General features: G+C 32.8%; 1 protein-coding gene across 2 annotated transcripts; it reads left to right on the top strand.

Annotated features, from left to right (window-relative positions):
* Positions 1-9,071: 9,071 nt before the first annotated feature.
* On the top strand, positions 9,072-17,038 carry LOC105115832 (la-related protein 1C-like). Of its 2 annotated transcripts, XM_011012871.1 has the most exons (6): positions 9,073-9,827; positions 10,977-11,505; positions 11,579-11,732; positions 11,871-11,961; positions 15,607-15,678; positions 15,902-17,038. In XM_011012871.1, the coding sequence occupies exons 1-6, from the start codon at positions 9,363-9,365 to the stop codon at positions 15,983-15,985; spliced, it is 1,395 nt and encodes a 464-aa protein (XP_011011173.1). In that variant the 5' UTR covers positions 9,073-9,362; the 3' UTR covers positions 15,986-17,038. The 2 variants fall into 2 exon arrangements, with proteins under 2 accessions (XP_011011174.1, XP_011011173.1); XM_011012872.1 differs by lacking the exons at positions 15,607-15,678; positions 15,902-17,038 and adding an exon at positions 12,123-13,596 and having other exon boundaries at positions 9,072-9,827.
* The last annotated feature ends 215 nt before the right edge of the window (positions 17,039-17,253 follow it).

Here is a 17,253-nt window from a genome sequence, read left to right as displayed (position 1 = left end):
CTCCCTGTGGTTCGACCCCGGTCTTGCCGGGTTATTTTACTTTGACACTCCTGCACTTGGGATAAGACATCAACTCTTTGATCGTATCAAGTTTTTGACGCCGTTGCCAGGGAGGTAAGTTATTGTATAAATTAAATATTTTATTTTATTTTATTTTCACTTTTATTTGTTTTTCTAATTGTTGTTTCTTTTTCTTTTTCTATTTTTCTTTTCTTTTCTTTTGTATTTGCATGAGAGTTTGGACACGTACATTAAGTGGTAGACTTTCTAGAAAATCATCATTTTCTTCAGAAAACATGGCCGAAGAAGATAATCAATCAATTCATAATGAGAATAATGAGAATAATGAGAATAATCGTGTTAGAACACTTAGAGATCATATAAATCCAACAAGAACAAGTGCACCATCATGTATTGTGTTTCCTCCTGATGCATCTCATTTTAATTTTAAGCCAGGTATTATTCAACGTTTACCCACTTTTCATGGCTTAGAATTAGAAAATCCATACTTGCACTTAAGAGAATTTGAAGAAGTTTGTAACACTTATAATGACTTAAATTGTAGCATAAACACCATCAAATTAAAGCTTTTTCCTTTTTCGTTAAAAGATAAAGCTAAAACATGGCTACAAAATATTAGGTCAGGATCCATTCATGCTTGGGATGAAATGCAACAACAGTTTTTAAAGAAATTTTTCCCTTCTCATAGAACAAACTCTTTCAAAAGACAAATCACCACTTTTACTCAAAAACCAGGAGAAACATTTTATAAATGTTGGGATAGATATAAAGACTTGCTTAATACCTGTCCTCATCATGGTTTTGAAACATGGAGATTGGTTTCACAATTTTATGAAGGGTTAATACCTAAAGATAGGCAAATGGTGGAATTGATGTGCAATGGAACTTTTGAAAAGAAAGACCCTGATGAAGCAATGGAGTACTTAGACTTGCTAGCTGAAAATGCTCAAAATTGGGACACCACAGGTACTTGTGAGGCACCAGGTAAAACTCAACCTCATACATCTAATGGAGGCATGTATAGCCTTAGGGAAGATCATGACCTTCAAGCCAAATTTGCATCTTTAGCTAGAAAAGTTGAGGCACTAGAATTAAAAAAGAGTGGTCAATTAAAATCTGTTCAAGAAATTATGTGTCAAATTTGTGAAACCAATGAACACTCAACCAATGATTGTCCCACGTTGCCTTCTTTTAAGGAATGTCTCCATGAACAAGCTAATGCTTTAAATAGTTTCCAAAGACCAAGTCATAACCCGTACTCACAAACATACAACCTTGGTTGGAGAAATCACCCAAATTTCAGTTGGAAGAGTGGTAACAATAATGCACAAACTTCACAGCCACCATTTCAAACACAACATAATTTTCAAAATTCTCATGGATATGCACCTCCTTATATTCCCCCTCCTAGAAGAAATCTTGAGGAAACATTACATGCATTCATTGAAAAGCAAGAGACAATCAACACTCAAAATGCTCAAACCATGGCTGATTTGAAAGATACTCTTGCAAAGTTCACATCTGCTCTCAGTTTTCAGGAGAAAGGTAAGTTTCCATCTCAACCCTAGCAAAATCCCAAAGGGCAATACAATTCAAGTACAAGCAGTTCTGGAAGCCAACATCTGGATCAAGTCAAATCAGTCACTACTCTCCATAATGGTAAGGTTATTAAAAAAACCCATTCTTGAACCTTGTGAGAAAGAAGGTGAGTTAGTCTCCAAGGGTAAGGAAATGGTTGAACCTGATCATTGCAAAGAAGAGACTGATTCCCCACCAGCACTTCCATTTCCTCATGCCATGACCAAACAAAGGAAAGTCAATCACAATTCTGAAATCTTTGAAACTTTCAAACAGGTAAGGATTAATATACCTTTGCTAGATGCTATTAAACAGGTACCATCTTATGCTAAATTTTTGAAAGATCTATGCACTGTAAAGAGAAAATTGAATGTGAAAAAGAAAGCCTTTTTAGCCGAACAAGTAAGTGCCATTCTTCAAAATAATAATGCTTTGAAATATAAAGACCCTGGTTGTCCTACAATTTCTTGCTTTATTGGAGAACATAAAATTGACAGAGCTTTACTTGATCTTGGAGCTAGTGTGAATTTACTTCCATATTCGATTTTTCAAAGTCTCAATCTAGGTGAGTTAAAACCTACTTCTGTTACTCTTTTACTTGCTGATAGATCTATAAAAATGCCTAGAGGAATAGTTGAAGATGTGTTAGTACAAGTTGATAAATTCATCTTTCCTATGGATTTTATTGTCTTGGATACACAACCTGTTGAAGCATGCAATTCAATTCCTGTTATTTTAGGACGTCCATTTCTTGCAACTTCTAATGCATTGATTAATTGTAGGAATGGAGTGATGAAGTTATCTTTTGGAAACATGACATTGAAAATGAATGTTTTTAACATTTGCAAGCAACCTGGAGATGATAATGATTTACAGGAAGTAGATTTTATTGAAAAAATAATTTACGATCAATTTGAAAATTCTTCCAATGAAACTGAGTTTAATGAATCTGAAGATTTACAAATGGTTTGTTTTCAGGAAGAATTAAAGGCAAATATTTGGAGACCAAAAATTGAGGAATTGCCACCACGATCAATTGGGTCCATACCTTCAAGTGTTCAACCACCAAAACCTGATTTGAAGCCATTGCCATGTAATCTCAAATACTCATTTTTGGGAGAAAATGAAACTTTTCCGGTAATAATTTCTTCCAAACTTAATGTTCATCAAGAAGGTAAGTTATTACAAACTCTGAAAATGCACAAAAATGCATTAGGATGGACCATAGCTGACATAAAAGGAATTAGTCCTTTGATTTGCACACACAAGATTTATTTGGAGGAAAATGCTAAACCCTCTAGAGAAATGCAACGAAGGCTTAATCCTAATATGAAAGAAGTAGTGAGGAATGAAGTCATTAAACTTCTAGATAATGGAATCATTTATCCTATTTCTGATAGCAAATGGGTAAGTCCTACCCAAGTTGTACCTAAAAAGTCTGGAGTTACTGTGATAACAAATGAGAAAAATGAGTTAATTCCAACGAGGACTATTACTGGTTGGCGCATGTGCATTGACTATAGGAAACTTAATTCAATGACTAGAAAAGATCACTTTCCTTTACCTTTCATGGATCAAATTCTAGAAAGAGTTGCAGGTCATGAATTTTATTATTTTCTAGATGGTTATTCAAGTTACAACCAAATTGAAATTGCATTTGAAGATCAAGAGAAAACTACTTTCACATGTCCATTTGGTACATTTGCATACCGAAGGATGCCTTTTGGATTATGTAATGCACCAGCCACGTTTCAAAGATGCATGCTTAGCATATTCAGTGATATGGTTGAACGTTTTCTTGAGATTTTTATGGATGATTTTTCTGTTTTTGGTGATTCATTTGATAATTGTTTAACTAATTTGGAAAAGGTTTTGAACAGGTGTGAAGAGAAGAATCTTGTGTTGAATTGGGAAAAATGTCATTTTATGGTAACAAACGGCATTGTACTTGGTCACATTGTTTCATCAATAGGAATTGAGGTTGATAAATCTAAAATTGAGTTAATTGCCAATTTGCCAACACCAAAATCTGTTAAAAATGTTAGATCATTTTTAGGACATGCTGGTTTTTATAGAAGGTTTATCAAAGATTTTAGTGTAATATCTAAGCCATTGTGTAACATTCTAACAAATGATAATGTTTTTGAATTGACTGAATATTGTGAAGAAGCCTTTGTTAAACTTAAAAACCTGCTTACATCTGCTCCTATCATTCAACCTCCTGATTGGTCATTACCTTTTGAAATAATGTGTGATGCTAGTGATTATGCCGTGGGTGCTGTTTTAGGACAAAGAAAAGATAAGAAACCCTATGTGATTTACTATGCAAGTAAAACTTTAAATAGTGCTCAAATAAATTACACAACCACTGAAAAGGAATTACTTGTTGTAGTATTTGCATGTGAAAAATTCAGATCTTATCTTGTTGGCTCACCTGTTATTGTTTTTAGCGATCATGCAGCGTTGAAATATCTTCTTTCTAAGAAGGATTCTAAAGCTAGATTGGTACGGTGGATTTTGTTACTTCAAGAATTCGATATCACAATCAAGGATAAGAAAGGCACCGAAAATGTTGTCGCAGATCATTTGTCAAGATTGGCAACTGATTCGAAATCTGACATCACACCAATCGATAACTACTTTCCTGATGAATCTTTACTTTCTGTCACTACAATGCCTTGGTTTGCTAATATTGTTAATTTTCTTGTTTCAGGACATTTGCCAGCGCATTGGGGCACTCAAGACAAAAGAAAGTTCTTAAACGAAGTGAAGAACTTTTATTGGGATGACCCTTATTTATTCAAATATTGTTCTGATCAAATATTTCAAATATTTTCTTCTCATTCTTTTTCTTTATTATTATTATTATTATTGTTATTATTATTATTGTTGTTGTTGGTGTTATTATTATTGTTGTTGTATTATTGTTTTTTATAATTTGTACAATTAACCTCCCTGTGGTTCGACCCCGGTCTTGCCAGGTTATTTATTACTTCGACACTCCTGCACTTAGGAGAAGACATTAATCTTTTAGTTGTGTCAGTTATTATTATAACCTGAGAGAAAATATTTTTCCAAAAGGAGACAAACAATGTAGCTGATTACATATGGAAGGACAAAATTGAGTAAAAAGTGGAAAAACATACCTGGTCTAAATCAACCCGATTTAGCATAACAAATTTGTAACTTAAGTAATAAAGGACAAATCAACCCTAGTTAATGAAGTTGCAGCCCAAGTCATGAGAAATGAAAACAAAGATAATCATAAAGCCCTTGTTTTTTTTTTAAAAAAATATCTAATGATGAAAGTGACACGACGAAAAGATTGATGTCTTCTCCCAAGTGCAGGAGTGAAAAGATTGATGTCTTCTCCCACGACTAAAAGATTGATGTCTTCTCCCAAGTGCAGGAGTGTCGAAGTAATAAATAACCCGGCAAGACCGGGGTCGAACCACAGGGAGGTTATTTGTACAAATTATAAATAACAATAATACAACAACAATAACAATAACAATAACAACAACAACAACAACAATAACAACAACAACAACAACAACAACAACAACAATAATAATAATAATAATAATATTAATAACCACAGGGAGGTTAATTGTACAAATTATAAACAACAATTATAAAACAACAATAACAACAACAACAATAGTAATAATAATAATAATAATAATAATAATAATAATAATAATAATAATAATAATAATAATAGTACTAATAATAATAATAATAATAATAATAATAATAATAATAATAAAGAAAGAGAAGAAGAAGAAGATGATGATGATGAGAACTTAGAGATGAAATATTAATGTAAGGATTAAACAATAATAATAACAAATGTCAAGGTTAGAGGTTCCACTAATGGTATATCAAACAAGTATAGTATAAACTCTTATTATTGAATTGGAAACCACACACAAAGGAGGTTCCAATTAGATTATATATTGTTAACATGATTACATTAGTCATCTTATTCAATTAATGCTAATACTTGTAAATCTCGTCAAGCATTCATGATTATAACTTATGTTAACAACAAATCAAGTTCCTTTCATAGCTCAGGTGTCGGTTATACCATACATTATGGGCTATGAAAGTGCCAAGCATTTGTTGTACCAAGTGTTATACAACATAAATCAAGATTAGACATTTAACAAGCAAAGTATTAAAGAGTGAACAAGATAACAAATATAAAACATGTTAGTATCAAACATTAAAGTCCATATTAAGTTTACATTATACTTATTCTTACACCATTAGTGTAACCTTTTCACCTTGACATAATTAACTTAGCTAGACATAATGAAAGAAAGCAAAATAGATAAACAAAATAAGAACATAAAAGTTAACTAAGTAAAGGAAAGGAAATGAAAGGCATAAACTTAATATTAATGAAAACAAAGCATAAAAAATACAAAGAGAGAAAGGAAGAGCATGATCTTGATCTGGAAACCAAGATGCCTAAATGCATGGCAAATGCCTCCTTTTATAGGCCAAAATTGGGAACTATTGATTTGATGACTAATTGATAAGTGGGTGACCAACTTTTGACTTGGTGACAATCCTTATCTTCTCTTGTCTGCCCAAAACGTCATTGATAACGTCCAAATTGGAGCCAGTTGCAAACATGAAAGTTGTAGGCAATTGTCTCAGCTTTCTTGTGTAAAACATTCAGCTCATTTGGACTTCTAGAACTCCAGATATGGCCAAAATACCGAACAGTGCTCGGGCTGGAAGACAAATTCGGGCTTCTTTGTTGTTGCTACAATTTGGACTTGATGATGGCCTTTTTAGATCTTGGGCTCCATATGAAAGTTGTAGGTCTATGTCTTACCTTTCCATCCATATAAATTGGACCTAAATTTGAGATCTGTAGCTCCAAATATGACCCAATTACCGAATAGTGTTCCAGTTTGGATTGCACCGACATCTCTTTTCTAAGTTTGGCCATCTCTTTATCCTTGCAATTTAAGTTCTTCAAGTCATCAATCAATCCTTTCATTTATGTGATAGACCTGCATTAAAAATAGACATTTACCACAAATTATAGGTATCTTATATTATTAGATACATTATTATAAAACATATTTTAGTTAAGGAGTTATTGATACTTCAAGTGCAAAATGATGATATAAAACCATGATAAAAATGTACTTTTAAGTACTAATCAGAAAGCTAAAAAGAAAAAATGTAAAAGTGATGTCAACTCATTTTTTATTGAAGGTTGAAATAGAAAAGAAAAATCAATTTAACTAAAGGATAAAAAAATTAAAAGAATAAGGATCAAAATTGAAATACAAAATCAAAATAAATTTTTAATTGAAGTGTAAAATTGAAAAGAAAAATCAATTTAATAAAAGACTAAAAATATAACACAATTAAAAGAATAAAAATCAAATTAAAAAATATCACATATCACAAATTGGGATGAAATAATGAATATGAAAACAAATTAAAATTTTATAGAAGAGACAAAAAAAATTAAAAATCAAAAGAATAAAAATGAAATTTAACCTCATAATAAATAAAAAGACAACTTTGAATTTTTGTATGGCTAATATAATTTTCAAGTGGATGATAGCAAAAAGTGGAACGAGAAGAAAAACAATGTCACCAGTATTATACCACCTCTCTAGCATTATTACATGATATCCTAAAAGAAAGATGATAATACGACACTTTCAATAACATGATGAAGGCTAGTGTTTGGTCACCAACAAGCACTACCACACAAGTGAACCACTTTTTTATTCCTAGTGTTTGGTCACCAACAAGCACTACCATACAAGTGAACCACTTTTTTATTTAAATTTTATATTTATTAAAATATTAAATTGTCCTTTAGTCAGTTTAACAATAACAGAAAAAAACAAGTATGAAAATACAAAAAAAACTTTGGATGCCAATTTATAAATTTTGCTTTTAATAGTATTTTGATTGTTTCTTTACAAATTTAAAATGCAAAAAAACCCTATTAATTCTTGATGAATTTGATTATGACAGAGGGAACTTGCAAAAAAAACCTTACCATCCCTGCAACAATTTCAATAATTTTTGGTGGAAAGAACAAAATCTTGTAGTTGCTTAAAAGTGAACAATATTTTCACTAGAAGTGAAAATATTTTTCTAAGGCTTTTTAAGTTTTGTTAATTATTAGTAGTTGCTTAAAAAGTTTTTGTTAAAATAGGGTTTATATCGGAAAATCCTTAACATAAAGATCAAAATGAATCCTTACAAGTATAACTAGCATATTGACTTGTGCACCGCAATACAACAGGTTAATAATAATTTTTATTTCAAGTCTAAAAAAATATAAAACATGATTTTCAATGTCTTAAGCTGGTTGCGGAGCCAAACCCAATATCCTTGGGTTCGACGTAAAAGTCAGACCTAATGCTATTAGGTATGTTGCCGAGCCAAACCCAATAACCTTGGGTCTGCTTGGGGAGCCAAATCGAATAGCCTTAGATATGGCTTATGGGGTAAAACATTAAGAAAAATATTAATTTAAAATGAAGAAAAAATAAAAAAATTAATATTTTTTAAAAGCATTTTTGAAATGTAAAAACAAACATGCTTTAATAAGAAAATTCAAACCAACCTGAAATGAAAAAAAAATATCACCCAATTTTTATACAATATAAAAAAGTCACATCAATTTATTTCCTTTTAATAGTACGAAAAAAATTCAATAAGAGAAAAGAAATTTTTTTTAAAGAAGATAAAAAAATAAAATTGAAAATATCTTAAAAGAAAATTTTTTAAAGGAAATGAAATTTATTACTGGTGTATTGGGTGTTACTCTGCTATACGCTATTTAAGATGCTACTATAGAAAATACTTTATTTGAAGATAGTAATGGTGTAAACAGAATTTTTAATCTAACTTAAGCATTATTACATTTTTTTTTTTACTTGCCGCAGAATGCGGGTTAATATGCTAGTTATTATATTATTATATAATAATTATTTTTAAAATATATTTTTTAAAACTTTATCCAGATAATATGTTTTAATATTGATTCTTATATCATCATATCAAAATAATACACAAATATAAAAAAAATACTAATTTCAATTAAATATATAATTTTTTTTAATTTTTTTAAAATATTTTTGAAATAAAAAAATAAACATATATTTTAATAAAAAAGTTTAGCTCAACTTAAAAAAAAATATCATCACCTAACTTTTATATAGCATGAAAAAATTCACATCAATTTATTTATTTTATCATATAAAAAATAAATAAAAAAAGTATATAAAAATAATAAAAAATAATTTAATGGCGGCAAAGTTAAACCCAATAACGTTCCGTACGGCTACTCAACCAAATTCAATAGCATGTAATCCACATATAACGAGTTAATGTACAGTTGTACACAATATTGAATAATGTTTTTCAACCCTTTTTAAAGTACAGTATAATTTGGTAATAATGTTTTTCAACCCTTTTTAAAGTACGGTATAATTTGGTAAAAAAAAAAAAAAAAAAAGGAAAAACAGAGAGAGAGAAACACCACTGTCGCACTTCGATCTGTCTAATTTCATCTCCAAATTTTTTTAACAAAAATCTCACTCTCTCACCTGATCAGAAAAAATCGAAACCCTAATTTCTCTCTCTCCCCCTATCAATTTTTTTCACAAATCTAATTCCTTTTTGCCACTCTCAGTGGACCAGCAACAAAAACTTGATCACTAACAGTAACAAACAAACCCTAACTCTTTGGTTTTTTAGTAATTTAATTCATGGCAACCCTCACTAACTCGAACACGATCACCAGCACCGCAGCCGATCACTCTCCTCGCCATACAATCGCCGCCAATAGCATCAGCAACAGCAATCAGGTGGGCAGTCCCCAATCGCAGCGGGGATCCGGTAAGCAAGTTTCTCCTCCATGGACACGAATCGTGCGTGGTGTTGAATCGGAATCTTCTTCTAATGCTTCAACGGAGGCGGAGCAAGCGGCTGCAGTTTTCGTGGCGGAGAAAGAGAGTGTGGAGAGTGAGAATAATGTGAGCAAGAGACCGGTATGGAACAAGCCATCTACGGCTGGTAATGGTCTTGTAGAGATTGGGAGTGTTATGGGGGCTGATTCCTGGCCTGATTTATCTGAGTCAGCTGCTAGGGTTTCTTCTTTGACAAAATCATCTGCGGATTCTTTGAAAGGTTTATTATTTGATGGATCATCATCTTCCGTCTCTGTTTCCCAGGTTTGATAGAGATTAATTTTATTTCATTTGGTCGATAAAATGGAATATTTGTTAATTTAATGCATTTTATTTTTGTATTAGTTGATTGAATGCAATATTTTGATTTTATTTGTTTTGATCGTATGGTAAAATCTTTTTGATAATGTAGTTGAGATTAGAGTGTAAAGTTTCAAAAAGAACATTTATGTAAAGTGACCGTTTTTTCTTTTGCTATTCACTTGTTTATATTAATCGATGCATTTCAATTTGTAGGGTCCAAAACACAACAAAAAAATATATATATATATAGTTCTAAGAAAAGAGTGAAAGATGAAAAATGTATTGGGGTATTTTCTTGAATTCTTGGCATGGATGCAAGATATATTGTTTTTCTTATATTTATTAGTTGTCTACTAAGATTAACATAGTGTATTAAGTTTTATAAACAAAACTATTGTAAAATGGGAGTGTACCAGTTAATCTCTCTTAATTCAGCTGTATCAACTGAAACAAGAAAATTTCTCTCCTTTTCTTTTTCTTTTTTCCCCCCTTAAAATTAGCTTGGCTATTTTGGGAAAGGATGGGGACAAAAAATGTATTATTGGATTTGCTTGCTTAAAATTTTGGTATAGTGGGTAGAAAAAACAAACATCAAAGTACGGTTTATCTGATTGATCATCCTGTCTCAATTTTGCAGGTTCTGGGAAACTTAATCGAAACAGGGCGTATTTGGTTATCTAAATGTTAATCAAATGGGATAAGTGGGAATGATAGGATTATCTGTCTTTTTTTTAGCGTAGTATAAATTCTTGGAAAGAAAGTTAACACTCAGGAGAGAGTTTTTAGGTGCCTGATTAGTCATCTTAATTTTGCTGCATTGTTGAATTTGTAGATACCAAAGCAATAGCTACAACAACTAAGCATTAATCCCAAACTAGCCGAGGACGAACTTGGATATTTCTCAATCAACTTGGGGTTATTGATTTATAAACTTAATATGAATGAGTGGGTTTTCTTCCTTCGTAACTAAAAAAGTAAATGGAAGACTCGTGGTTCTCTCTGAATTCAGCAATGAAATGAAGGGTTTCCATGCTTAATGCTTACTCATTTCAATTACCAGATTGCTCATACATGGGTGCATGTTTAATATATGTTGTTTATTTAATGTAGGGAACTGAGACTGCATCCTCATCTTCACAGAAACAAGTTAACAATACTGCAAACCCTAATTCAACTCCAAATAATGCAGTACCAGCACGCCAGAAATCAATGAAGTGTAAAGGTGTTAACACAGCTTCTAATGGTGGCACTCATTCACCAGGATCACAGAGCGCAGCAGGGGAAGGACATTTAAATAACTCTTCTTCTAGGGATCATGCACAAAAGAGTTCCCAATCCCGTGGCTCTAATGATCATCCTCAACAGCAGCGCACTTCATTTAGGAACTGTAATGGTGGGCTACATTCTCGAGGAGATGGTTCTCACCATCACGGTTATGGTGGCAGGCGAAATGATCTAGATCTTGCAAATCATGATTGGAATGCTCATCCAAATTTTAGCAGGGATGGTCACATGCAGCCATTACCAAGAGTTGCCCCAAGGCATATGAGGCATCAACCACCGCCTCCACCAACACCTGCTACCTCTCCCTTTATTGCTCCCCCACCAGTGCGGCCTTTTGGCCTTGTGGGTTTCCCTGGTAAACCACATCTGTTTACAGTTCTGTTGTGGCTAATACATGGGTCTGCTCTAATATCCCAATCTGTTTCCAGATATGGGATTGCCGTTGTATTATGTTTCTCCACATCCAGGTTCTATGAGAGGTGTGCCTATTATTGCAGCTCCAGTACCAACTCATACTGTTTTTTTCCCTTCAGATCCTCAGTTGCACATTAGGATATTGCATCAGATAGATTATTATTTCAGGTGCTTCTTTGGTTTTCTGCTTTTTTATATCTTTGGTATTTTGCTTTTGTACACATGTTCCTGTAGTTTATTTGTGTCTGGACAATGAAGTTTAATGGGAAGTTAACTAAAATTGCTCCTCAAAAATGTTTGTTGCAGTAATGAAAATCTAGTCAAAGATATATACTTGCGGAGGAACATGGATGATCAAGGTTGGGTGCCTATTAAATTAATAGCAAGCTTCAACAAAGTGAGTTTTTTTTGGGTAGTCATGGTATTTATTTATTTATTTATATGATGAATTTTTCTCTCGTGTTTATAGCTATGCTTGATAAATGCTTCCTAATTATCCAAATATGCTCTTTATTTTTATTTTTTTCATTTTGGATATCTTGGTTTCTGTTGTGACAGACTGACAGTTAATAGCGGTGTAAGGTTTTTACTGCTAGCATTTCAGACGAGGATTTTGATGCGTATTAACTAGAGCATGCATATTAAGGTCATGTCTTTTTTTATCAATGATTGTTATCACATTGAATAAGCTAAAGCTTGAAGTTGTTTCTAGAAACTTCTTTTATTCCAATGAAGTATTTTTTTCTTGTGTGATTTTCATGCCATGTTTTGGAGTATAAATGTGCCTTTTTTCTGTTTTTGTAGACATGCTCTTTGCATTAGTAGTTATGATTCTTTAGGAGTCTGGATTATGTTCTTTTCAGTGTCATGGTTGTTTACATACGGTGTTCCAACTTTGTTTTCTCTCCTGTTCTTTTTTCTGCATTTACAGGTTGAGAAGAACTATTAGAATATGTACTTCGTAGCTGATTAATTGGTTTTCCTAATATTATTCTGTTATCTATTCTCTTCTGAGAGTTGATATTGTTTAAGATTTATGTTTGATCTTGTACGTGCTGCATGGTTGGTCCTTTTTTTCCCTTGGTTTTGCTATTATATTATTGATTAAGTACCAATGTTGTGGGCCATGAGTTACTATTAGCTGAAAATCCAGATGTACGCAGATATGAATTAGATAATATGTCAAAGTATCTTGTAGGAATGTCAAATTAATTTCCACTGAAATTTCACTAGGATGGATGAATGATGATGCAGGACAACTTTTTGTGATTTATGTCTTACTAAGATTTTGTGGTGGATTAGGGCATGGAAGATAGGGATTTAAAGGTTTAAATTTAAGAAGAAAGGATTTGGGAGTTTATAAATTGAAACTAAAGAAATATAAGGGATATATGGGGTTTGATTGCTGAAAGCAATAGGTTTGCTAGTGGCACCTTTGTAGGTTTTCTAAGAGTCACACTTAGGAGGACTAAAATGTACTAAAGGTTCTTAGGAGTTATCACTAAGATGATTATTTCATACAACCATAAAGCATATAGGTGAAAAATTTGTTCATAAACTCAAATTCTCCGATGAATGATTACATGCTTTTATATAGAGTTCCTAGTACTCCAAGTTCAACAGGGACTTAGATTCCTATATAGGAAAAACCTACTTAATTAAGGACTATGAATGGACTAAAACATATAATAAAAACAACGTCCTAGAAAATTTCAAGCATGTTTGGAAGTTACAAAAGTATATACCAGTGTTGTCAAAAGGCATTGATGTGCTTGCCTAGGTGCTCCAGGTGAGGCCCCAACACCTTTATTAGCCTCAGGTGTTGAATTTCAATGAAGTGCTACCTAGGCGAGCAGCTTTTGAGTGGGTGCAAGGTGTTAAGGCTAGTGTTTGCTTGAATTTCATAAATTTTTGTTGGATTTTTTTTTTAACTTATTTATGTTATGGCCTGTTTGCCCATTTTTTTAATTTACCACAAGAAACAACTTAGGGTTTTTTTGGTAGAAAACAAAGATTAGGGTAATTTTTTTTTTAAATCATTAAAGTGGGAGACAAATAGACAATGAATGACACTTAGGCTCTGTTTGGGCGTGTTTCCAAAAATTTTGAATTTGTTTTGCTAAAAATAATTTTTTTATGTTTTAAGGTGTGTTGATGTCAAAAATGATTTAAAAAAACAAAAAAACATTGTTTTGATGCATTTCAAAGCGAAAAATACTTTGAACCACCATCGCTACCACAATTCCAAATAGACCCTTAGAAGAGAAACACCAGCCACAAATTTTATGAATATCGATGATGATATTTAGTTTTACTTTTTAATCTATTTGGCTACTTACTCCATAGAATTATCTTATTTTGTTTTAAGGGTGAAAAATATAACTTTATATTACTATGTTATGGTATTTTATATTTTCTTTTGATTTTCTATTGATCTAATCTTAATTGGAAAGATATATATTTTAGATTTATATAATATAATATTACATATATATATTTTTTAATTTATAGCATATTGCCTTGGTTCATTCAGGCGAGTGCCTAGCACCTCGGGCATTTTACAGGCATGATGTCTTTTGCCATCGACAACACTGGTATATATCAAAATACTAAAATAATACTATAATTTTGCTTTTTTCCCCCTGTCATCTGCATCAAATGGAAAAGACATCTTTATATTCATCAACTTGTAAGTACATTGGTGTCTCTGCAATGATGGAAATTTTCGGTGATAAATAACCCCAACAATGGAACTATACAGTAATGATTTTTCTTTTTGCACATAATCTTCTCTCTTTTTCCAAAATATGAGTGCTTCAGTACATGAGGACTTTGCATTGTGGGAGGGTTTGGTGAGAGTCATATACAGTGCTTCTCCCCGTCTCTGCAGGGTGGTTGTTGCAAATTGAGCTCATAGCCTTCAGGTTACAATAGAGCAATCATACTTTTGCATGGAGGCCCACCTTATTATTCTGTATTTTCTGAATTGATGCTGTCAATGATAGTGAGCAAGGTGTGCATGTACTTGATGCAATCAACCAGAGAAATGTCTGTTAGTTAATTAATTTTGTCTAGATAAATAGAGCTTGATTATTGGATGTGTATCCAAAACCTTCTTGTCTATAGCAATGGCGATTACATTTGTTTCTCATTTTTTGGCTGTTGACTTGGGATATGTTGTAATGAAGATTCATTTGTCAGTTAGTTGATAAAAATGTATTTTTGATTTGTTACACCTTATATGCAATATCATATTGACTTTGATTTATTTACATTTCTTAATGTAATATCTTACAGAAGCAATGCAGATTTAATTGCAAAGTTTTCCATTGCTATACATGTGTTTCTTTCTCTGAGTTTCTGCATTATCAGGATATAAATTTTAATGCCCATAATTTGTGATTGAAGTAGTTATTTGCTGCTTAGGTTCATGCCTAATTAGTACCAATTGTCAGTTCAGTGCTTAAGATGATGTTAAATGAAAATCTGTTTTCATTGGGATGTTGACGATATAAGTTTAGTCTTTAGGAGTGATGGTTTTCTTACTTGATTTAATAGCATTCTTCATGATGGCACTTTCAGATTTAGTCATATATTGTGAAATAAACATGAATATTTATTCCATGCAATGCTGTGATTGCTTCCATGAGCATTGGATCTATTGGGATTTAGGTCAGGACTACATACTGTGTTTCCTTCGTTGTTCTCGTATGTTGTCTTTTAAATTACTTTTGAGGGTTTCTGATATCTCTATTGTTATGTCAAGCTTGTCAGCATGTGCACTGTTCGGTTGTTTCCTATCTTTGAATGCTTGTGTGTGCAGCTATAAAATGAAATGCTAAACAAGAAATCTTGTCTTAAAGCTGCATTTATTTAATTAGTAGGGAGTATACAGATTTTGAGTTTTACCCCATTCAAGACGTCGAAAGAAATTGATGAATGATTTATTAATTGATGTGCAACTCACAGTGACTTGATTTTGCTACTGTATTTCATATGCTATTAACATGAAGACACTATCTTCCTGTGGCTTATGGTTCAGGTTTCTCTTTTGACTGACAATATCCATGTTATACTGGATGCTATAAGAACTTCTAGTGTCGTCGAAGTGCAGGTGACTTTTTCTGTACTTCATTGATATCTGCTATTGTTGAAATTTGCTAGTTACAAGCTAATGTTTTTGTTCTTTCAGATCCTCACTAGTTTCTGGTCCTCAATTCCAAACCCTTTTAAATGTAGAAGCCTACTCAGATGCACATGCCAAGTTTATCACATTTTAATAATGTGGTGTATGCTGTAGCTTCTCTAATTCCATTTTCCTGTTCCTTGTGTTTTAGGGTGAGAAGGTAAGGAAGCGAAATCATTGGATGAAGTGGATCATGACAACTACTGTTCAGCTTCCTAATGTTTCAAGCCCTTAGTATGGTGAGAAGTCTGGACATGACATGCTGGCAGCCCATGTCCAAGACATCTCTTCGCAGGAGATGACTACTGGCCACATCAAAGCAAGGAGTCAAGTAGATATTCATTCTGAAGCTTTTCTTGGTAGATCATTGCCTGGGGATTTGAATAGCCAGTCACAGCTATCTAGCAGCAAAGGAATAGATGAAATAAGGTTTCATGGAGGTTTGAATCTTCCCAGTTCAGCAAGAAATTAAAGTGAAATGTGGATCAAGCATTTTACTTGAATAGACTCATGGAGGAAGATGGGGACTGAGGGGAAGAATACCCTGCATTTTTGTTGAAGGTAGCGGGTCTTGCCTTGGCACAGTGAACAAAGTTTCCTTTGTGGAAAATAGGAAGCAAATTAGATGGGGATAAAGGGAGAAAAAAACTAAGAAACTCTTTATGACTTTGAGCTGGTAGCATGAGTTCATTGGTATGCATGTTTTTATGGGGGTGTTCCTTTTTATGCCATAATTATTTGTTGTGGCATGATGTTGCTGTTTTTAACAGGGGGGGATTTTGGTTTTACTTCCCCATACTGCCCCTCAGCTACTTTTTAAAAATCTTTGGGGTCAGATTACCTCCCAACTCCAGGAGAAAAACATGATTTTTGACTGATGGCACAAAGTACATGCTTGATGTGTGTCTACATGAGGGGGAGGGTGAATGCCATTTGCAGGATGCTGAAGCTCATGCAACGTCTACTATTGCTCTATTTTTGGTCGCAGGGGTGTCCTTATGATTATTCCCATTTGTCACACGTTATATTTAGAGTTAGACATTTATATGTATACCTTTTTCTTCCAACCGTCTGAAGATTTCACTGCATAAAGTGGTCTTCCAATCCTGAAGCCGTTGAGATATACAGAGTCGGACAAGACATGGTTGGTATTAGATGCTTATATATGACTTTAAGATCGTGGAATTTGACGTGTTCCGGTTTTCTGACTGAACCTTTTTATTTATTTATTATTATTTATTGGGAGGATTAATAAAATCCTGGCAGTGCCCTGGGTTTGTTTGCTTGATGTTTTGTGTTTTAATTATTTTATCGTCCAATATGAAATTATAATTGAAATGAGCTGCAGTTTTGGTTAACTTTGTGGTATGGCTGTTTGCTTCGGAATTTTGTTCAGCACGTCAATGACACTGGCAACTAAAATTTCTGAGAGGGTCTTTTTGGGATTTCAATGGTATGAACTTCATGGAGTTAAACATGGTGTCTTAGATGACTGCCTCTGTT

This window comes from Populus euphratica, unplaced genomic scaffold (genome assembly GCF_000495115.2).
Source record: "Populus euphratica unplaced genomic scaffold, PopEup_1.0 scaffold775.1, whole genome shotgun sequence".
In the NCBI taxonomy this organism is placed as follows: Eukaryota; Viridiplantae; Streptophyta; class Magnoliopsida; order Malpighiales; family Salicaceae; genus Populus; species Populus euphratica.
Note: the sequence above shows the minus strand (reverse complement) of the source record. Positions and strands in the feature narration are given on the sequence as shown.